Source organism: Gossypium arboreum, chromosome 5 (genome assembly GCF_025698485.1).
Source record: "Gossypium arboreum isolate Shixiya-1 chromosome 5, ASM2569848v2, whole genome shotgun sequence".
Taxonomy (NCBI): Eukaryota; Viridiplantae; Streptophyta; class Magnoliopsida; order Malvales; family Malvaceae; genus Gossypium; species Gossypium arboreum.
In genome coordinates this window covers 6,990,235-7,014,352 of record NC_069074.1, presented here as the reverse complement: position 1 = coordinate 7,014,352, position 24,118 = coordinate 6,990,235, and the positions used below count along the sequence as shown (strand labels likewise).

The 24,118-nt window shown below is 31.3% G+C and overlaps 2 protein-coding genes and 1 long non-coding RNA gene across 3 annotated transcripts; 1 reads left to right on the top strand and 2 right to left on the bottom strand.

Moving 5' to 3' along the window:
• Positions 1-582: 582 nt before the first annotated feature.
• On the bottom strand, positions 583-2,661 carry LOC128292955 (uncharacterized). The gene is made up of 3 exons (XR_008282954.1): positions 2,567-2,661; positions 1,477-1,550; positions 583-665 (listed from the first exon to the last, which is right to left on the bottom strand). It is a non-coding gene; the product is annotated as an uncharacterized LOC128292955 (long non-coding RNA).
• Positions 2,662-11,893: 9,232 nt separating this feature from the next.
• On the top strand, positions 11,894-13,616 carry LOC108488512 (L-type lectin-domain containing receptor kinase I.8-like). Its single transcript, XM_053028914.1, is given in 2 exon segments — positions 11,894-12,688; positions 12,691-13,616. Coding segments are annotated over 2 exon segments (1,452 nt in total). The 5' UTR covers positions 11,894-12,063; the 3' UTR covers positions 13,518-13,616.
• A 1,140-nt stretch (positions 13,617-14,756) lies between these two features.
• Positions 14,757-17,198, bottom strand: LOC108488511 (L-type lectin-domain containing receptor kinase SIT2-like). Its single transcript, XM_017792788.2, has one exon. It carries the CDS (start codon positions 17,005-17,007, stop codon positions 14,914-14,916), a length of 2,094 nt encoding a protein of 697 aa, XP_017648277.1. The 5' UTR covers positions 17,008-17,198; the 3' UTR covers positions 14,757-14,913.
• Positions 17,199-24,118: the final 6,920 nt, after the last annotated feature.

The following is a 24,118-nucleotide window of genomic DNA, read 5'->3' as shown; positions in this document are numbered from 1 at the left end:
AATTTAGCCCGAGAATCGGCTAAACCTGATAGCTCTGATACCAATAATTGTAACACCCCCTAACCCCAAACCGTTACCGGAACGAGGTTATGAGGCATTACTGGACATATTAGACAACTTACGAATAATTTGCAATTGATATAACTTTCATAGTATAATATAATAATTAAGTCCCTATCTTGAACTCTCGAAGTTCAAACACGTATTAAAAGTAGAACGGGACTTGTTCGAGTATTCCAATTTTTTTTTTTTTTTTTATAAAAAATTTCGGCAGCATTTCTGCTTATTTTTACCTAAACCTCCTGCAAATTCAAACCAAAACAACCAACACCAATATTTCACATTCATATAACTATTATTTATATCATTAACAAAATTTTAACTTAATAACTATCATAGCATCATTCAAAATTGATTAAAAACTTCATTCATTTAACAACTTAATGTTCATATATCAAAGTATCATGTACTTTCCTTACTATTTCATTTAACCATCTAAATTTTATAATTCATCCTTCACTACCCAAAGTAATATACATATTCAAGTGACTAAACAACACCTATGTACATGCCACTTTACCCAAAAGAAAAATATACATCACCAAGTTTGTGTTGGAGTCGGGATTGTTCTGGATGCTGAACCGGGACACTTGACTTCTACTAACCTACGCACGGAAACAACCGTACGCTGAGTATGGATATACTCAGTGGTATTACTATAAATCAAATTATATCAACAATAGTAAAAACATGAATATTAAAATACCTAACAATTAATGTCATATGTACTAATTCATAAATCAATGTATTTTCTCAAACTTAAATTTATATCACTTATGAATATACATTTCATACTTTTCTCATATTATCACAATTCCAATTTCAATTCGTAATTCTTCTCATTTCAATGCCTCAAATTCACATTTCAATTTTTCACCCTATTAACGTAATTTCGAACTTTGGCGGATACACGGATCCAACCAAACACACCAATATGGCACCCAAGGCCTCATCGGATAGTTCAAGTAATAGTTGACACCCAGTGTCTCATCGGCCTAGTCGAAGTAAAGTTGGTACCCAGTACCTCATCGAATCTATCCGAAGAAATATAGTGACACCCGGTGTCTCATCGACTCGAGGTCAAGTATCCTGAACACTTCCAATCCTATGGCATGCCAACTATATCCGACTCAGCCCGACTAGTTAATAGGGTATTCAATTCACTTTCTCAATCCTATATCACTTTCAATTCACCATTCAAATCACCAATCATTTTTCAATCAATACACTTTTCAAATAATTACATATTCCATAATTCACTTATTCAATTCAATTTGATTCAATTTGCATCACTTTCATTTTCACTCAATATTCATATCAATTTCACATACTTACCTCAAGTCTTACTTACCATACATAACAATAAAAAATTCAGCAATCAATAATAATTAAAATTCGAATTATAGTAATACACACCGTAATTCTCCCGTTTTAGTCCTCGATGACTTTCTCCTTTCCTTTCGATGCTGATGCTTCAGGTTCTTTGTTGGCTACGAAAATAATAATTTATAATCATCAATACAACATGATTCAATTTAATTCATGAGCCTAAACATGCAAATTTAACCATTTTTAATGTATATATATATAATTTCACCATTAAGCTGTCTACTTGAGTCATTGTTACTAAATTATTTATATCTTGAGCTACGAAACTCCAAATTAATATCCGTAAATTTTCCTTAAAACTAGACTCATATATCTTCTAACAATAAAATTTTCAGAATTTTTGGTCTAGCCATTTAGTACAGTTTATTCGTTAAATACTCCCTTGTTATTTCATTTGACAGTTCTAACCTCTCTCTACTAAAAATAAATTATCTCATTTTAAAGAACTCGAATAAGGTTCTTGTTTATTTATTTTGAAACTAGATTCATTAAGGAGTTCACATATATAAATTACACTCCATAATAATTTTTGTACAATTTTTAATGATTTTTCAAAGTTAAAACAGGGCATCTCGAAATCACCCCGAACCAGTATTACAAAATTTCAAATATCTCTTGATTCATCAATTAATTGCTTACACTGTTTCTACTATAAGAAACTAGACTCAATAAGCTTTAGTTCCATATTTTGTTCATCCTCTAGTTCTATTTATAAAATTTTTAGTGAATTTTCAAAGTCAGACCATTGCTACTTCCCAAAACTGTTTTGATGTAAAATGTTAATAACCAAATTTATAACACCAATTCACACCTTATTCCTATTCAAATTTCATTTAAACTCAAATTTAACTATTAAATTTTCAACATATTTTCTTAATTTCGAATTTTCCTCAATTTAATCCCTAAAACACAAAACTTATAGCTTACTTTGCAATTCAATCCTTATATCTATTCTAACTTGAATTTCATTCAATTAAACCCTATTTCATCATTTTATTCAACATGAACTTTGTTTAAAAACCTAAGAACTTCCAAACTAACAACTTAATTTCATCAAAACTTGTTTTAAGACTTCTAAAATATCAAAATTATGAGAAAAGGACTTGATTGAGCTTACCAATTAACTCCAAGCTTCATAAACCTTATTTCTCCTTTTCTTTCTTCTTTCCTTTCTTTCTCCCCTGTTCTTCTCTGTTTCGTTTGCTTTCGTTCTGTTTCTTTTAACTTATTTGTTTCTTTTATATATAATAATAATATAATATAATATAATATAATATACTTAATTATTAAATAAATATATATATATTTTTTTAATCAATAAAATCTTTGATATTTTCCACGTTAAACCGCCTCAGCTATAGGAAATGGTTTAATTTCCTCTTAAGTCCTTCTAATTTTTCTTTAATCTATAATTAAACTTTTACCCTTATTCAATTTAATCCTTTTACTAATTACTCTAAATTAAGCTAAATTTACTTAATTAAAACCTAATTAAACACACTACTAGACTCATAAATATTTTAATAATTATTTTCGAACTGATTTCACTAAGACGGAGGCCCGATAACACACTTTTCTGGTGCCCACTGATTTTGGGTCGTTACATTATGCAAATAGCACACATGAGGTACATAATTCCATAGTTAAGAATGAACACATTTATCAAACATATTCCACATTCATATATCAATGTCTTACATTTCCATATATTAATAACCGTCATTTTTCTTGTTTTTCAGATAATTATGTGTAACCATTGATAAACATGTAATTCACTGTTTCTTCCTGTCAATCACAATTTCAAATGACAAATTCGTGTGAATCAGCTCAACCTCATTAGGTGTTTAAATTCTGTCACTTTGATTCACATACTCATAATTTACTAACATATCATGCCAAACACAACCTTTAAATGATAAAATCATATAATTGAGCTCAATAATAATAATGATAACATTACTTACATTTCTTTTTCCATATGTTACATTTACGACTTACCAACTTGTCCATCCAAGGAACAGCTTACGGATTTGAGTACTGTAATATCTTGATTTTGGGCCTAGTCGGAATAGTGGTTTCGTGACCACAAAATCCGAGATAGAAATAATTATTTTATGATTATTTTAAGGTCTATGATATGATTGCATGATTGTGTGAAAATTTCGTGAAGAAATTTTATGCATAAAGTGCCTAATTTGAAATTTGGGACTAAATTGAATAAATTGTAAAACTTGTGTTCTAGAAGTATTTTGCATAAAATTGAATTAGATTATTAATTAGAGGTCCTTAAAGAGTAATTTTACCAATTTCTAAGTCTATGGACAAAAATTGGACATGGATGGAATTTTGGAAAGTTTAGTAGTAAGGGCATTTTGGTCATTTAGGGTAAAATGAATTAAAATACAAAATTAAAGCCAATTTTGCTCATCTTCAACCCCATGGCCGAATATAGCAAGGAGAAACCATGGCTAGGGTTTTTCAAGCTTCCAAGCTCGATTGTAAGTTCGTTCTAGCCTCGCTTTTAATGATTTTTACGTTTTGGAGTCCGTAGCTCGATTTAGCTTATGCTAGCAATAATTTAACCTAGGGTTTATATTTGGAAAAATACCCATAGGTGAAATTTGTGTATTTTGGTGTTTTATGATAGAATATGAAGTTTTAAATTATGTTAGACAACTTGTGCTACTCGGTTTTAAGTGAAAACGAGCAAAAGGGCTTAATCGGTAAAAATACCTAATAGTCATAAGTACATGTTAGAGTGAGAATTTGATGTTGCCATAGAAGGAAAAATGATCAGCATGTCATAAAACATAAGAAAATAGGCTGAATTTTAATTTACGAGCTTTGGGGCAAAAGTGTAAATATGCAAAAGTTTAGGGCAAAATTATAATTTTTCCAAAATATGATTTTGGGTCAATTTGAATAATGTGAGTCCTAATTAGACTATATTTTAAATGATAGAGCAAGGAAAACTGAAATTCGGGCTAAAATAGGAAAATACCAAGTGGTGGACGAAATGGTAAAATAGCCATTTTCGCATACGAGGTAAGTTCATATGTAAATGTTGGTAACATAGTTATTATTTTAAATGTTTTAATGTTTTTAAATGATATGATAATTATTATGAAATATTATACTTGTGATAATTGTTTGATAATATGTCAAATTATGTGATATACTTGGAAAATATGAAATACTACCGAGTATCGGTATCGGCATTCCGTAGAAGATGGTTGAGACACATGATTGGGAAAAAGGTCCGTTGAACCTTAGGAATGGATAGGATACAAGTGACATGTCTTTGGGATATTTGGGCATCCGAACTCGTTGAGTTGAGTCCGAGTTCACTTATGGATGCGGCGTCCCAACTCGTTGAGTTGAGTCCGAGTTCGTGAGATGTAACTAGGCATCCGAACTCGTTGAGTTGAGTCCGAGTTCACTTATGGATGCGAACGCCCGAGCTCGTTGAGTTGAGTCCGAGTTCACTTATGGGCGGGTTACATGGTAGCTTGGCTACATATGTGGCACTTATGTGCAAACTTTCCATGTATCCAATTATATTCCGATGTGTTCAACGGGTAAAGTTCTACTCAAATGGAGGAATACTCAAGATGAAAGGGACGTATTGGTAAGTGTTGTGAAATGGATAATTTGAACAGGTATGTACTTAACCCTCGGGTTGAAAACTCGATATAACAACAATATGGTAAGATGATAAATGAAAAGGTGATATGAATGTCTTGGTGATGATTATGCAAATGATGTTTTATGTTTGCTTATATGGTTATGTTACTTTCTATTTGCATGTGAGCTTACTAAGCATTTATGCTTACTCCTCCTTTTCATTCCTTGTAGTGTTGACAAGCCAGCTCGAAATCGAAAACGGTCGGAGGCACGCTCACACTATCCGTATACCATCTTGGCATAATGGCTTGTATATTTTGAGTATGGCATGTATAGCATTATAATCATTTTGTATATATGGTCTTATGATATGGTTATTGAGTGGTATGGAAATAGAAATGCTTGGTAATGATTAGCCATTGGAATGGCTAATCATGATCATATTTGGTATTATGTATGTCAAATTGCTAGCTAATCCATGGAAACCATGAAATAGGTAAAATTTACCATAAAATAGATTCAGACAACAGCAGTGACGTGAGTTTGAAAAATCACTAAAAATAGTAGAAATGGAATTAAATAATGAATAAGTTATGGAATCGAAGCTTGATGAGTCTATTTTCATATGGAATAAGCGAAACAGGTATATGAGCTATATTTTATGAGATGTTTAAATTTTTGTGAAACAGGGCCAGAGCGATTTCTGGATCCCCTATTCTGACTTTGGAAATTCACCATAAATTTTACAAAGATAATTAGAAGTCACGCTTTATATGTACAGATTCCTTATTGAGTCTAGTTTTATTAGAGACAAACGGCATAGTCATTGAAGCTCTGTACAGGGAGATATCTGATTCGTAATATATAGAGGTCAGAGTAGTTGAACCCTGAAACAGGGGAGACTTTAACTAATAAAATGTACTAATTGGCCCAACCAAAAATTATAGAAAAAAATTAGTAGATATATATATGAGTCTAGTTTCAGGAAAAATTTACGGAATTGGATTTCGAGTTTCGTAACTCGAGATATGATTTTTAAAGCGACTGTGATGCAGTTAGCCAGCTTGTCTGGAAATTTTAAAATGAATTGTATGAGCTGTTTAATTAATGAATTAAGTTCGTTAACACCTCGTGTTCGACTCCGGAAACGGTATCGGGTATGGGGTGTTACAAGTACATCGTGATCTGAAGCCCGAAATCTAGGAGGCTAACTGAAGCACATAAGTGCTAAACGGAAGCCCGAGGCTAACTGAAGCACATAAGTGCTAAACGGAAGCCCGGAGGCTAACTGAAGCTCATCAGAGCTGAACTGAAACCCCAAAAGGGTTAACTGAAACTCATATGTGTTAATGGAAGCTCGTAAGAGCTAAACGGAAAGCAAACACGAGAATTCGCAACAAATGCTGAATCTCGGTTTACTTGGGTAATTTACCGTCAATTCATCTTTTTCTTTGAAAGATTGTACTCATTTCTGCGTTCGTTCCTCCAAAATTCTCGGTTTAATTTCATAACTTTTGTACATAATTTAATTATTTTCAACAATTAACATACATAAATATTAATCACCATTCATAAAATAATATTGAAATTTAATAATATTAACAAATGGGCACTAAATTTAGTTATATAAACTCACAAGTTCAATTTTTGTATTATAGCGATAATCATAATTTCATAATAAATATTCCAAATAAAACATTATATCGTTTCTAATTCAACACTTATCGATTATAATCGGGCGTGTGATCAGTTTATACACGAGTCATTCATATATTTTTGTATATTTTCCTCCTCCTCCTCTCCATCCATATCCTTAGTATAAACAACACACTTGTAGGTAACATTATCTATAATTTTCACTATCTACTTATGTGAATATTCAAGCTGTCCATCTGTGTCATAGTCACTAAATTATTTTTATCTTGAGCTACAGAACTCCAAATTAAGATACATAAATTTTCCCAGAAACTAGATTCACATATCTTATTACCATAAAATTTTCATAATTTTTGGTTAGGCCAATTAATACAGTTTATTCATTAAAGTCTCCCCTGTTCTGCTGTCTGACAGTTCCGACCCTTCTTCACTAAAAATTAATTATCTCCTCGTACAGGATTCGAATAATGTTCCTGTTTGTTTCTCTTGAAAATAGACTCATTCAGGATTCTAAATATATAAATTTAAGCCCCTAATTATTTTTATCCAATTTTTTATGATTTTACAAATTCATAACAGGGAAACCCAAAATCATTCTGACCTTGTCTCACAAAATTTATCATATCTCATGATTTACAATTCCATTGCTTACATTATTTATTCTATAAGAAACTAGACCCAATAATCTTTAATTTAATAATTTATTCATCCTCTAGTGCCATTTCTACAATTTTTGGTGATTTTTTCAAAGTTAGACTACTGCTGCTGTCCAAAACAGTTTTAGTACAAAATGTTGATTTCCATTTTGCCCCAAATTTCACAATCCATACAATTCAGTCCTTGCTCAATTAGCCCCTCAATTAAGATAATTTTCTCAATTAATACTTTTCCTAAACATTATAAGTTATTTCATAACTATTTAATTTCAGAATTTCTACATAAAACTCTAACTTTAAACTCTTTTACAATTAGGTCCCAAACATTCACTTTCTATTCAATTCTTACAATAAAATCAACATATAAACAATTTAAAGCTCTAATTCCATGCCAAATCATCATATACTTCCAGCACATATGTATAGAAACTTTCAATTTCTTTCATAGAATCAAAAACTAATGAATTCAACAATAGGACCTAGTTGTAAAAGTCACAAAAAGTTCAAGAAATAATCAAGAATTGAACTTAATTGAAGTAAAAATATGAAAAACCAGCTTAATAGAACTCTTCCATGGCGTTTTTCTGATGAGAATGCAGAAAAATAAAGAGAAACCTAGATAATTCCACTTTAGTCCTAGCTTTATTAAGTAAATTTTGCAATTTTCCAATTTTTCCCTTAATTCTCCTTATTTTCTTGCTGATTTCATGCCCTTGCTGTCCAGCCCAAATAGAATTTGGGTCTATTTTCCTTTTAAACCCTCTTTCTTTTATCAATTAAGCTATTTAATCATTTCCTATAATTTTGCATTTGATACAATTTAGTCTTTTTTGTTCAATTAACTATCATAACTTTAAAATTTCTTGACGAAACTTTAATACTAACATATTAACACTCTATAAATATTTATAAAAATATTTATGGCTCGATTTAAAATTATCGAGGGCTCGATTTAAAATTATCGCTCGTTTTCGATTCTAATTATTTTAATATTTATTTTTAGTACACTATTCATTTAATGTACCAAATTTTTAAGGTGGTGTCGAAAAGCGGTGATTCGAGATCACTAAATCCGACAGTATGTTTAGAAATTTTAACAAATAATAATTATAGGCCAAGTGCGAACTTAAAAGAATTATTTTAATTAGTGAATTTTGCGATTTTAAAAGAATTAATCGTAAATTTGGTTGAAAATGAGGTATCGAGACCTTGGATTTATAAACCGAGCCATAAATATTTTATAAATATTTATGGAGTGTTATTAAGTTAGTATTAAAGTTTCAGTTAGAAAATTTTAACGTTTGGTTAGTCAATTAATTAAAAAGGACTAAATTGAAAATAGTGTGAAGTTTATTAAATTGTGATTAAATAGTTTAAGTGATTAAAAAGGAGGGATTTAAAAGACAATTGGACCCAAATTGTATGGGCTGGACGGTTGGGCAAGAAAATCAGCAAAAAAGACAAGGAAAAACAAGGGCAAAATGGGAAATTTTGCAAATTAAACATATAAAACAAGACAAATTTGAAAAATCTAGAGATATCATCATTTTTCTTCAGCAAAAACGCCATGGGAGGTCTGAAAGCTGCTGGTTTTTCATACGTTGACATATGTGAGTTCAATTCTTACCCTTTTCTTTGAGATTTTTATATTTTTGTGACTTTTACAATTAGGTCCAAGTGTTTAATTCATTAGTTTTTGATTTTATGAACAAAATTAAAAGCTATCATTGATAAGTGTTAGCTGTTTATGATGAAATAAAATGAATTTGAAGCTTTGATTTTGTTGTTTGATAATTTTATCAAGTAATTTCAATAGAAATTGATTTTAGGACCCAATTGTGAAAAAGTTGTGAATTAAGGTTTAGTGTTAAAATTATGATTTTTAAAGATTGTGTAATAGTTTATAATGATGGAATAAAATGTTAATTGAGAAAAATTAGCTTAATAGATGGGCTAATTGAGCAAGGACTGAATTGTATGACCTTTGAAATTTAGAGGAAAAATGGTAATAAACATCTTGAACTAAAACAATATTGGACAGCAGAAGTAGACTAACTTTGAAAAATCACCATAAATTGTAGAAATCGAATTAGAAGATGAATAAAATATGAAATTAAAGCTTATTGAGTTTAGTTTTTCATAGAAGAAACGGTGTAAGCAATGGATTTGTAAATTATGAGATATAATGAATTTTGTGAGACAATGTTAGAATGAATTCGGGTTCCCCTGTTTTGACTTTGGAAAATCATCAAAAATTGGAGAAAATTAATTAGAGTCTCAAATTTATATGCTTAGAATCCTTAATGAGTCTATTTTCAATAGAAATCAATGGGAACATTATCCGAGTTTTGTACTGTGATATAATTAATTTTTAGTGAAGAGAGGTCAGAACTGTTGGATAGTGAAACAGGGGAAACTTAAATGAATAAACTGTACTAATTGGCTAAACCAAAAATTCTTAAAATTTTATGGTGGAATGATATGTGAGTCTAGTTTTAGGGAAAATTTACGGATCTTAATTTTTAGCTCTGTAGCTCGAATTATAAATAATTGAGTGACTATGACTCGTGTGAACAGATTGATGTGAGTATTAATAAGTAAATTGTGAAATCGTACTTACAAGAATGTTATATACATTAAGGATGTGGAATGGAGAGGCGGAGGAGGAAAAAATATATATGAATATTCAGTTAGCATGGCTAATTTGCATGTTTTAAGCTCATGGACTAAATTGAATAAAAGTAAAACTTTAGGGGGTAATTTTGTAAAAATGTCAAAAATGACTAAATTGAAGGAATAATTTTTTATTATCTAAATTAATAAATTAAATGAAATTATCAATTTAAGATTGGGTGAAATTTGAGAAAATGGTAAATTACCAATATGCCCCTAAATCTTGGTATTTCTGCAATTTAGTCAGGTAGGTTCGGATACCCTGAATGAGCAAGTAAATATGACAATTTAAGTATTGTATCGTATTTTATATGATATTTTGAATTGAATATATGAAAAGGATGTTACATGAAACATGAAAATGAATACTAAATAATATAAATTAATTGAAATTATTCTGAAAATTTCGGTAATGCCTCGTATCCTATCCCGGTCTCAGGTACGGGTATGGTGTATTACAATTAACTATTTCAAAATTTTTCCTAACTTCACATTTAATTTATACTCACTAAATTAATAATATTTCCTGCTCATTTGTCAGATTTAGTGATCTCAAATCACTGTTCCGACACCACTGAAAATTAGACTATTACATGAATAGTCATATTTTTAGCAATAAACATAACTATTTAATAAATATCTACTTAAATAATTATGACTATTTATAACTATTGAAATATTATTTGAAAATTTGTGAGGTTGATGTAGGTCATCTGGTAACTTAAATTGATCCCTGCCCCCTCAATTTTTTTTCTTGTATATTGCGGTTATGAATAGGAAGGAAAATAATATTGGAACCAAGTGAAGGGTAAATTTAATCCCTGATGCCAAGACACCTTTCTCATTTCTGGATTGCCGAAAATCTCAGTCTGAAGGTTCAACATCATCAAATTTGTATCCAAGAAATAACTTCTCCCCTAATCTGTTGAAAAATATTAGCATGCTGAGAGAAAAGCACTCCCTACAAGAAAATGAAAAGGATTGAAAAATATTAGTATTTATTAGATCCCAAGTCGCCGGTCCTACATACACCAAAATTGAATTGAATGTAAACAATCATAATATACGTTACCTAGCTCGGTAATCACCTCTATATCCTTTACACTGTTCTCAACATTGATGAATCTAATAAGATTCCATATCAAAGCCAGTCTATCTCATGCTGGGGCCTCCTTTTCGAAACTTTCTTCATGAAAAATGGAAAAAAAAAATGTTGGAACTAAGAACAAAGATGAATGAAGGTTTGACAGAACCTTGAGCTTGAAGGCTCGTTGCTTGGTGAACAAACAAAACAGAATTTGCTTGAATGATAAATGAAAGCAAAGGAAAAAGAGTTTTGTGATGAATTCTGATAAATTTCATTAACCTTTTCAAAGATGGCATAATGCCAATACATATACCAAACATAAGCTAGTAAAAAACTAAGCAAATTTTACCTGATCACTTACCTACCTCCACTAATTACATTGAAACATGATAACCTATACTTGCACACTTGGTAAAGCTGATTTATCAGCTCAAACGTCAACAAAATTACATCAAGTTGGTAAAGCTGATTTATCAGCTCAAACGTCAACAAAATTACATCAAGTACATTACCAACCTAGTTCTAATCAAACTAAGTTACAAAATATCAATTTGAAGTAACAAAATCAGCAGCATTGCCTTTAACTGCAACATGCATAGCTTGGGCGGCTTGTTTTGCTTCTTGGCTGCTTCATGTGCTGCATGCAGGTCAACTTCAAGAAAAAAGCATACCCTTTCAAATGGAGACTAAAGTTTTCTATTGCTCTTTCAACTCTTACATAAAACGAGGGCATCTACGAAATTATGGATATTTCTATTTTGGCGATAAAATTTAGACCAAGTAAAGCTCCGAGAGATTAAGTCAAAGCTATTGACTGTTGCAAATCCTTGGAAATATAAAGGACGGAAAAGAACTCACAGTTAGATTCTTGATATAAACAAAAATTGATTTTGCCATCTTTTTTTTTTTCTTCTATCAATGGCTGCTACTGCAGTTCTTCGATCAATCCCTATTCTGATGACATTTCTTATGTTGTTAGAGCAGTTTGCGCTATCCCATTCCCAAGTGGAAAACCAGTTCATCTTCAATGGCTTTAATGGAGCCAACCTGCATCACAATGGGATTGCTGAGATTCAACCCAATGGTCTATTACAGCTAACCAACACTTCAAAGAGACAAATCGGCCGTGCTTTCTTCCCTTTTCCCCTCAAGTTCAACAAATCCTCATCTAACATCTCTGATTCCCTTTCATTTTCGACCAACTTTGTGTTTGCCATTGTCCCAGAAGAGACCGATCCTATTGGTGGCCATGGTATTGCGTTCATTATTGCACCTACCATGGAGCTGACAGGGGCTATTTCAAACCAATACTTGGGACTTTTTAATTCTTCAAGCAATGGCCTTTCTTCAAACCATGTGTTTGCTATAGAGCTAGACACAGTTCAAAGCCCTGAATTTGGAGACATCAACGGGGGTCATGTTGGCATTGACGTGAACAACTTGAGATCTTTGGAAACAGCTTCGACAGCATACTTCGTCGAAGATGAAGGGCAAAATAGAAGCTTGGAACTCTTAAATGGAAATCCAATGCAGCTGTGGATCGATTCGAGGAAGTGGACAAGTTGCTGAATGTAACACTAACTCCTATGGGAAGCAACAAACCGAGCCAACTGCTTTTATTAACAACCGTTGATCTTTCTAATGTTTTATTGGATTCTATGTATGTTGGTTTCTCTTCATCGACTGGTGAAGTGGTTAGCAGCCAGTATATTCTGGGGTGGAGCTTCAGTAAAATTGGGAAAGCTCAAAGCCTAGACTACTCAAAGCTTCCTTCACTTCCTCGGAGAAAATTAAAGGCGAATGGAGATTTACAAATTATTATCCCTGTAATAGTTGTGATTGCTTTGCTTGTGACAATCTTTGGTGGTGCATTTGCATATGTTGTAAGAAGGAAAACATATGAAGAGATACGCGAAGACTGGGAAAAAGAATATAGCCCTCAAAGATTTTCTTTCAAGGATCTCTATAAAGCAACAGAGGGTTTTAAAGAGAAAGAGCTACTAGGACGTGGGGGTTTCGGAAAGGTTTATAGAGTAGTGTTACCGTCTTCAAGCCAACAAGTTGAAGTCAAGAGAATCTCCCATAATTCAGAACAAGGAATGAAGGAATTTGTTTCAGAAATTGTGAGCATGGGAAGGTTAAGGCATAGGAACTTGGTGCAGCTCCTCGGCTACTGCCGGCGAAAAGGAGAGCTTCTCTTGGTCAATGAATATATGCCTAATGGAAGTCTAGACAAATTCCTATTTAACAATTCAAAGCCAAACCTTAGTTGGGATCAACGGTTTCAGAATCTTAAAGGAGTAGCATCTGCACTGCTTTACCTTCATGAAGAGTGGGAGCAAGTTGTTCTTCACAGAGATGTATGTTCTTAAATACCAATTTAAGCCTTGAAACCAAATTGAAATAGCAAAATATATGTTTAGTATTTTTTTTCAAACACAAAATATTAATTGTAAGATCATTTGAATTTATCATTGTGAGCAAAGCTTTGATCTTTTAGTTTGTTTATTTATCATCCTACCCTTTAGTTACCATCACTCTTAATCTGTAATACGAGTTATTATTTGATTGATCCAAAACTTACCCATCATCAATCTTGGTTAATGACCAGATTAATCTGAATAGTAGTTAAAATGTCACTATATTTTGTAAATTAATTAATTTTTTTGGTGAACTTTATAATAGGACAAGTTTTAACAGCAACGTAACTAACACGACTCAAATCCAGTCATATCAAAGGCGATAAATATTCTAATAACCATTAAATCAACACACAAACTATCACAATATTAATTAATTTCAAAAAGCTACATATGCAGCTACTCTATCATTTACTTTTACTTTCTCAAATGATGTTGTATTTAATGTTTAAACTCATTGTTCCATCTCACGTCAGTTAAGAAATAAAGAAAGGTGGTTGTTACCATAATATAAATCTAAACAAATATGTATATTTTTATGAAGAATACGTAATCTAACCTTTTAAAAAATAAAGTTGTAAAACTTGAAATTTAATCAATATTTATTAAACATAACCTAAAATGATTGCACACAGATATTTATATTAAAATACGACTTGACAGAAAAAGTAAACAATGTGAAGTGATAAGATTGAAGTCGTTCTCTTATAATCGTCAGCTGCCAGAATTGACTATTGAATTCCAAATTTTCTAGCTCTCATTTTGTTGTTTGACTTAAAAAAGGAGAATAAATAATTGGTGTTTTTTTTTAAAGATTTAATTATAAAATTGTTTCTCAAATTATATCATTTTGCCCCCAAAATATAATACTAATCAATAAGAACACAACACCTGACATGTTCTTGTTGGACATACACATAATACCAGCTTAGATAAAATGAGATGAAATTGATTATTTAGATGCCACTTTTGATTAAAAAAATTTTAAATATAGTTTAAAGGTTAATTTTATATTCAAACCTTTGTAATTATTGTTACTTAATCGAGAAAATTAGGAAATCCAAGGACTTCAAACACATTGAGGATAGGTTTTATGGAACATTAAGATCACATGATTAATTTTATTTTTGTTCAATAAGATCACATAATTGAATTTAACTTAAGGGTTATGGAATTTTGATTACAAACAGATTAGAGGGAAATTTTCTCTAATGTTTCTTTGCATTTTCAAGCAGTTACTAAAATTTTCAGTTAATACAGGGAAAATTCCATTTTCGTCTCTCAAAATATTTATAATCCTAAAAAAAGAAAAAAAAACAGAAGGAACAAATTTCCATTAAAGCACTCATCATCGACCTATATGAAGAACTGTATCTGTACTCGACAAGGAATTCACAGAAAGACCCGTCCCAACTGATGAAGAAAAAGAAACTATACAATCTGAGGCTACGTTACTTGCTAAAGATATGTTAATAGCAGTGCTCTGAGGAGATAATGGTAAGGTTTGAAGGATAGAAGATGGATTATTTTGGGCATTGTCAAGTGGTATGTCAGGCAAACTGGCAGTGCCTTCCAGATAGCTCACCGCTTCTTTAATGGTGGGTCTCAAATCTGGTTTGGGGTTGGAACAAAGCAGGCCTAGTTTCAGAACCTTCTCAATCTCCTCCACCCCGTAATTGCCTTGTAATCTTGGATCGATAACATCAACAATGGCATCTCTTTTCCAGCACCTATTGACTAAATCAACTAGAAAAATGTCTTGGGGTGGTGCATTTGGTTCAAATGGCTTCCTCCCACAAGCAACTTCAAGAAGAAAAGCCCCGAAAGCAAACACATCGGCAGCTTTAGTAGCCCTTCCCATTCGGGTGAGTTCCGGATCGATATATCCTAGTGTTCCTACGAGGCGAGTCGTTTGTGGATCGCCGTCACGGTCGTACAATCTGGCAAGACCGAAATCTCCGAGCCGTCCATTTAGATTGGAATCTAAGAGAACGTTGCTGGCTTTGACGTCTCTATGGAGCACAACTTGTTCCCATTCTTCATGGAGATAAAGAAGAGCCGATGCCACCCCTTTGATGATTTGGAACCTTTGAAACCAAGTAAGGGTGGGTTTATAATCGTCGAAGAGGAACTTGTCAAGGCTGCCATTTTCCATAAGATCATATACCAAAATGAGTTCTTTCTTACGCCTGCAATACCCAAGAAGCCGCACCAAGTTCTTATGCCTTAGCCTTCCCATGCTAACAATCTCTGAAACAAACTCCTTCATCCCCTGATTTGTTTCATGGGATACTTTCTTTACTGCAATTTGTTCATTGGAATAAGGGAGTGTACCTTTATAAACTTTCCCGAAACCTCCCGATCCAAGAAGTTGCTTGTCTTTGAAACCTTTGGTCGCTTTGTACAGTGTCTTGTAAGAGAACCTTTGAGGTCCATATTCCTTTTCCCAGTCTTCATGTACTTCCTCGTATTTCTTCATCCTGTAAACATATGCTGCTCCAATGATTATTAACAGCAAAGCAACAGCTGCAATGATCGAAATCAATCGAACTGTATTTCTTTGTCCACCATTTTTGGGAAGCTTTGGAAGCTTGGATATGTCCAGGCCTTGTGCTTCTCCGCTTCTATTGAAGCTCCACCCTAGAATATAATGGATACTACTAGCGCTTTGAATTGAACCAGTCGCAGCAGAGAAACCAACATACATGACATCCTTTAGAATACCCGAGAGATCGATTGATGTCGACAAGAGAGGTTGGTCTGGTTTTGGGGTTTTATCTGGTGCCAAGGTTACGTTGAGCATTTCTTCTTCACCATTGTAGTCTATCCAAACCTGTATTGGATGTCCATTTTTGAGGTCCAAAGTCTTATTCTTCCTTTCTTCATTGGAAAAATATCCTGCTTTAACGGATTTGTTTGATTTCACGCCATTCAGATCAATTCCTACATGATTGTCATCTATGTCGCCCACGTCAATACTGAAGATGGTATCAAACTCCACAGCGAAGAAATGGTTGGAGGAATTGCCATTGTTTGACTCATTAACGAGTCCCAGAAATTGGACTGCCTGAGCATGGCTAAAATCCGTGGATTCTGATATGACAAAGGCAAGTCCATGGCCACTAGATTCTTTGGATCCAGGAACGATGGCGATTACGAAATTCGTGGAGAAGGAAAGCGATCCAGCTGAACTTGAAGACGAAGAAACATTGAAGTTTATAGGAGATGGGTAGAAAGCATGGCCTTGCAGCAGTTTTAAATTATTGGTGAGCTGCAATAGACCATTGGATCGGATTTTGGCACTCCCATCAAGTTGTAGTTTCGCATCACGGAAGCCATGGTTATAAATGAATTCTTCAGTTTCTTGAGCCTTTGCCATGGAAATCACAGCCACCAGGCACGAAAACGGCCAAAAATGGACTGATGTAAAAGCAGGAGCCATTGTTAAAAGACTGAAAAGCTTCCTAGGTGTTACTGTTTAAGAGAACAACCTGCATAACATATACTTTTTATTTATTTCCTGGACCAACAACTTGCAGCAATTTATTAAATGAATCTGTCATGAATAATCTTATGCATAATAATTCAACGATTTTAATTTTGAAAGATTCAATAGACAAAATTATCGAAATCATGCATGTCACACCAAAGGGAAAATTTAGGTTATATTCACCTAAACATTGGGTCAAACTTAATTGCCCGCTACATGGTTTAAGAAAAATTAAGCTTTTTTTTTCTTTCTAAAAATTAAAAAATATATATATTTGAAGTTTACACTATACACTACCAAAGAACTTCTAAAGGGAAAAAAGTCCAACAATTGCCAAACATTTTCGTGCAATTTTCGAAATAACAACACATTGCCGTAGTGACAAAAAATATATATGTTTGACTTTTGAAAAAGTTTCCTTTCCACTCATCCGCGTACCTGGGAATTTAGATTTTTTTTACTTTAATTTCCACTACTTTTGGGTTTAAAATTTAAACTACAAGTTTTATTATATTTTATTTTTATTAAAAGATAAATAAATAAATTTTTATATGTTATATCAATAAGTAAATTAATTATTTTTGTTAAAATTTTCATCTATTTTATTGTTAAAAATCAATGTAATTGATAGAATAACCAAATAATTACATGTGATGTGTCGTGTATTCCTCATGTTAACATATTTAAATTAATTTTAATTGTAAAATAAATAAAATTTTAGTTTAAAAACCTGTTTACTTTTTTATTTAACATATAGAGACAAAATTGTCTATTTTTGAGCAAATAGACAAAAAACAATCTAATTCTTAATACAATAAACTCCATAATACTTTTATCGTGCAAGCAATAAACTTTTATTTATAAACCTTTAAATAGATAAAAGACATTTAATTGAGACAACTTCGTATCATTGAGCCTAAAAGCTTATAATTATTATTTATATAATGTCAAATTTAACCCACAATATTTACATTTTTTGTCAATTTAGCTGTTATTATTTTTAATTAAATTTGATCTTCAACCTTTTAAAAAATAGTCAAATTATCTTTTTAACGAAGATACTAACTAAAACATTGATTTTTTAAACAATATTGGTGTAACGCCCCTTACCCGAGACCGTTGCCGGAGTCGAGCACAAGGCACTACTAAACTTATTTGAGCACTTAACCAAATTTAGATAATTTATATAATACTTTTCAGACAAGCTGTCCAACTGTGTCATTATTGCTAAATAATTCATATCTCGAGTTATAAAACTCGAAATCCAAATCCGTAAATTTTCTCTGAATTTATACTCATATATATACTTACCAATTTTTTTCTAGAATTTTTGGTCAAGCCAATTAGTACAGTTTATTATTTAAAATCTCCCCTGTTTCAGGGTTTGACTACTCTGACCTTTGTGTATTACGAATCAGATATCTCTCTGTACAGAGCTTCAATGACTATGCCGTTTGTCTCTAATAAAACTAGACTCAATAAGGAATCTGTACATATAAAGTATGACTTCTAATTATCTTTTTAAAATTTATGGTGAATTTCCAAAGTCAGAACAGGGGATCCAAAAATCGCTCTGGCCCTGTTTCACAAAAATTTAAACATCTCATAAAATATAGCTCATATACCTGTTTTGCTTCTTCCATATGAAAATAGACTCATCAAGATTCGATTCCATAATTTATTCATTATTTAATTCCATTTCTACTATTTTAGTGATTTTTCAAAGTCAAACTACTGCTACTTACGAAAACTGTTTTAGTACAAATATTGTTAACTAGTTTATAACATCTTTACTTCAATTCATTCAAACTCTATACATGCCATATAAATCTTTAAACATAAAACAAAAACTACCGAATTGATCTGAATAGTGTGCCCTGTTGTGTTGATCCGATCTACCCACTTCACTTCAAGTCAATCTACATAAAAATATTAAACACACACAAGTAAGCTTATTGAAGCTTAGTAAGCTCATAGGCATATAAACACAAATCATATCAAATATCGTACACAATCATATATCTATTAGTTTAACTATTTCATCCTCCAAATCACAATTTCATTAATAACTCATTGGAATAATTTCCATATGGCAACTCACAATTTAACTCCCTTAGGCCCATTTCTCATTTACTTCATTGTCAAATTAGGGAACAATAAGGGAATTGAGTGCTTCATTATCACATTGCCATAGTAAACTATGGACTTTCACATTGATACGCATCACACACCGAAGCCATAGCCTTGCCATGGTCTTACACGGTTCACATATCATACCGAAGCCATATCCCAGATATGGTCTTATACGGAATCACATTATCACATTATACCGATGCCATAGCCCAGCTATGGTCTTACACGGAGTCACATTATCACATTGCACCGATGCCATAGCCCAGCTATGGTCTTAAACGGGCACACTTGTCACATATGTTTCGTCAACTCATCGTGGTCACGAATAGAAGCACTCAAATCCATTGTTCCTACTAATTTGTACTTTTAGTTACACATTATTCATTAGTTAATGCAAATTGATAGTATTCATCAACAATAAAATACTTTAACAATCATAATATTTTCATATCAAAACATTGAACTTTGCCATATGAACTTACCTGGACTAATTTGTAAAAGTCGTAGAAATTGTGGACTATTCTTGAATTTTCTCCTTTCCACGATTGATTCGTTTTCTTGATCTATAATTATAAAATCATTCCTTCATTAGCATCCATTTCAATTCTATTTCACTTCACAATTTATGCTGTTCAAATTTCGAAATTGCACTTTTACCCCAAAATTTACAATTTTCACAATTTAGTCCTTCTCAATTCACCCATCAATTGAACTAATATTTCTCAATTAACACTTTATTTTATCATTATAAACTATTTAAAAACCTTTTATATTCTTAATTTCAACAGAAACCTTCAATTCACAACTTTTTCACAATTAGGTCCTAAATATCATTTCCTATCAAAATCACTTAATAAAACCACCTTAATATAAAATTAGAACTTAAATTTCATAATAATTCATCATAAAATTCCCTTATCCATCTAGGGTAACTTCCAATTTCACCCATAAAATCAAAAACTAATGAATTCTACAAGTGGACCTAATTGTAAAAGTCATAAAAACATAAAATTATCAAGAAAAGTAAGAATTAAACTCACATGATGTAAAATATGAAAACCAGCTTTCTCCAGACCTTCTATGGCGTTTTAGCTGAGAAAATATGAAGAAATGTCTAGATTTTTCAATTACATCATTATTTAACTATTAACTTTTATGCTATTTCCAATTTTGCCCTTGTTCACATTGTTTTCTTGCTTATTTCATACCCAAACCGTCCAGCCATTAACCTTTGGGTCTAATTGCTCTTTAAATCCATCTTTTAAATACTTAAGCTATTTACTCACAATTTAACAAATTTTGCGCTATTTTCAATTTAGTCCTTTTAATTAATTAGCTATCCAAACGTTAAAATTTTCTAACGAAACTTTAATACTAACTCAATGACACTCCATAAATATTTATAAAAATATTTATAGCTCGATTTTCAACTTTGAGGTCTCGATACCTCATTTTTGACCCGTTTGACCTAATAAATTCTTTTAATTCACTAATTTCACCATTTCACAAATTCTTCTAAATTCTTACTTGACTCATAAATATTAAATTACTATCTTGTTCAATCTTATTTGTCGAATTTAGTGATCTCAAATCACCATTTCCGACACCTTTGAAAATTAGGCCGTTACAATTGGTGTGACAATCCACACCGTAGTCCACGTGTATTTTTATGTTGACATGACATTATTTGTCTCAATAAATAAATTTAAAATATAAAAATAAAAATATTTAAATTCAAAAATAATTAAAAGATTCATAAAAGTTTTAAAAAATAGCATGAAGTACATGTATATTATTGTTCAAGCCATCATGTTTAAAAAATAATTTTTAATAAATATTTTCGTTAAAAGAATAATAATTTATTTCTTTTAGAAATATTAATGGTTAAATTTAATTTTTTTAAAGTTAAGAGTTAAATTTAGCTAAAAATAATGGTCAAAGTGACAAAAACAATAAGCATTAAGAACTAAATTTAATATTATATATTTTTTAAATAAAGCTTATTAATTTTGAAATTGGAGAGTTTGAAATAAGCAAATCGATCTAATAACGTTTATTATTTTTATTTACACGTGATAAAAAACTATATTTTCTAATTAATTTTTCGTTTTTAGAATATTCGTATTATTTTATACATATTTAAATAGAATATAAGCATATTTTTAAAATGTATAAAAAATAACTACACCAATATAAAACACTCACCAGATTCCGGCTGCAATTCTTTATGCTATATTATCATTATTATTATCATTATTAAAGTTGATTTAGTTTTTTGTTTATGTGTCAAAGCTCAAAGGCATGAGGCATGCAATTAATTTTTTTCTTCCCTCTAATGGATTTTTATGTCACTGTCAAAGCATCTTCCTAATTCAGCCACCACATAGTTTACATTATTATAGATAGATGATGTCATCAATTGGTCCATTTTTTTCCAAAGTAAATCAGCATTTATTCAAAATAATTATCTTCTAAATCACTAATTAATTGTTTTTTTCCGAAAAAAGAAGGATAGAATAAAAGAGTAATGACCTTAGCATATGTTGAAGGGCCAAGGGCGGCTTGTCTTCACTTCTTTGGTTTCTGTTCTGTTTTGTAAAGCTGAGGTATAAATATGGAGCATTGGACAGTAACTAGTCCATTTATATTTTCCTTTTAAAAATGTCTTCTTCTTTGTCATATATCATTATCTAAGATATCCGAATATTTTTACATAAAAATGAGAAATTTTTATTTTTATATCAATAAATTTAAATTAATATGATATATTTTGTATTTACTTTGATTTTTTTAGCATAATATCTAAAATTATCTATAATTCATCTCTAATGTATAAATAAGAAGATAATGCACTTCAAGATACATCCTTCTATATTGACAAAAATAATATCCATACTAATCGATTAAGACTCAATTGATAATATTTTTTTAATTATTATATATAATATAAGTTAATAACGTATTTTTGGCATGGATTTATAGAGGAGAAATAATAATTAATTTGATGTGAAAAGGGGGAGTAGAGAAGACACAAGTAAATAATTATTTTTGTATTTAGGAAATAAAAACATTGACCTATGTAGAGCAAGGGGGGTTCAATAATTTGAACACACTAGCCATCAGGATATTGACAAATTCAGGCATTCTTTACAGATTCTCAACCACCTTAATTATATTAATATAGGAAATCCTCGAATCCTTATCTCACTAACTTGCAACCTTCGAGAATTTGTCAGAACATGCATGCCATCATTGCCTTGTTTACCCAGCTCAACAAATACTTGCAGGTAGATGTTTTGCAACCTTGACTGGGGCATGCAAGTAGATATTCACAAATTTAGCCACTTCCTTACCATAATATTTTTATAAAATTTCTACAAATAATTTTCAATCCTTATTTAGCTAGTAACTTATTGAGAAATAGTCTGTTATACAATCTTGGTTGGTACATGCAAATCGGAATATTAACAATTGAATTTTATTTTTGAAATTTGAAAAATAAAAGATTATATTCTTAAAAATAAAAATATAAGAATTAAATTTTAATTTTGTAAAGAGTTAGGGACCAATAATATATTTAACATTTTATGTAATAATTGAAACAACAATCTCAAATTTGTCAAAGTTAGCCAACTTTATTGTTGAGCAGTTGAGATACTGTAAAAAGGTAGAAAAATGTTGGTCTCCTTTGAGTGGGGAATTCTTTTTTCTTCTTATTATGAACAAAGTTTCAGAAAAGGAGGCCTCACCATTATTGAGTAACGTATATTAAGGTAGTTGACGTTAAATTCAATTTTAGTGAATTTTTTTAAGATCAAAAGTTTGAGAGTTTTAGATTTGATGATGTTGATATTTGTTGATACAATTATACAATAAGGAGGGAATATGGATGAGAGAGTGATGATTGTTATGGAAGCTGGTTTTTCCAGTCGGAAGTTACAAAGAGTGGGGGAATATGAATGAGAGAATGATGGTTACTATGTAGGCCGATTTATCCGGTCAGGGTGAAGAGTCAAAGGTTACAAAGAGTGAAGATAAGTGGAATATGAAGGCTAAGGGCTAAAGGTAAGTTAGAAGAATATAGATTTGATTTCTTGGAGAGTCGATCTCTTTTTCCTTATTCCAAGAGGCATTTATAGGGAAGGATTCGAGTAAGGTCACGTTAATGTGTTGGACTTGCATTAAGCCATCATTACGAGATGCATGGGGTGGATGTCTTCGATGAGACAATGATATATGTGATAAGACAGATCTTATCATTTATTCTACCTAGATGGTATGGAACAGTTAAACCTACGTAATATTTGGTGACCAACAATTTCATATTTCCAATGAAGCTTAGGTATTCGGATAGTGCATGGCTTGCACTTGTTTGAATGGTCATCTCGAAAAGAAAAACTCGTAAGTGACCTTCCAGTTTGTTAATAATAGTCTAATTATTTGGACACCTTTCTAACTTGTCACGTGTCTTGACGCGAATGAAAGTATAACAATATTTTAAATTGAAAACAAGCATAAAATTAATTTATGAAACTATTAATTAGAAACTTCAAACACTTAAATAGCATGATACTTGGATGAACAGACTAACTTTTAGCTTTCAATGTACTCGTTAGTACACAACATAAATTACAAGACAAATAAAATCACCATTGGATATTCTAGCTTGTCGAACCTAAGACAAAAGTTCTCCACATACCTGCAAGTCGCGAGCAACCCTAAGCTTCGCCACTTTAATTTATTTGGCATGTTTAGAATTAGTGTTTAAGTTGGTAGTTAATTTTTTCAATAATATTACTTTTAAAATTTAAGTTTATTTTTTTTATTAAAAAATACACTATATCTTACCATTATTCTACACACTTATTTATATCTTTCTTTATTATCTAACTACTAAAATGCTTAATTCCCTCCACCATTATAATATATT

Coding starts and splice junctions, on each gene's coding strand:
- LOC108488511 (XM_017792788.2), bottom strand. CDS start 17,007: ATGGCTCCTGCTTTTACATCAGTCCATTTTTGGCCGTTTTCGTGCCTG.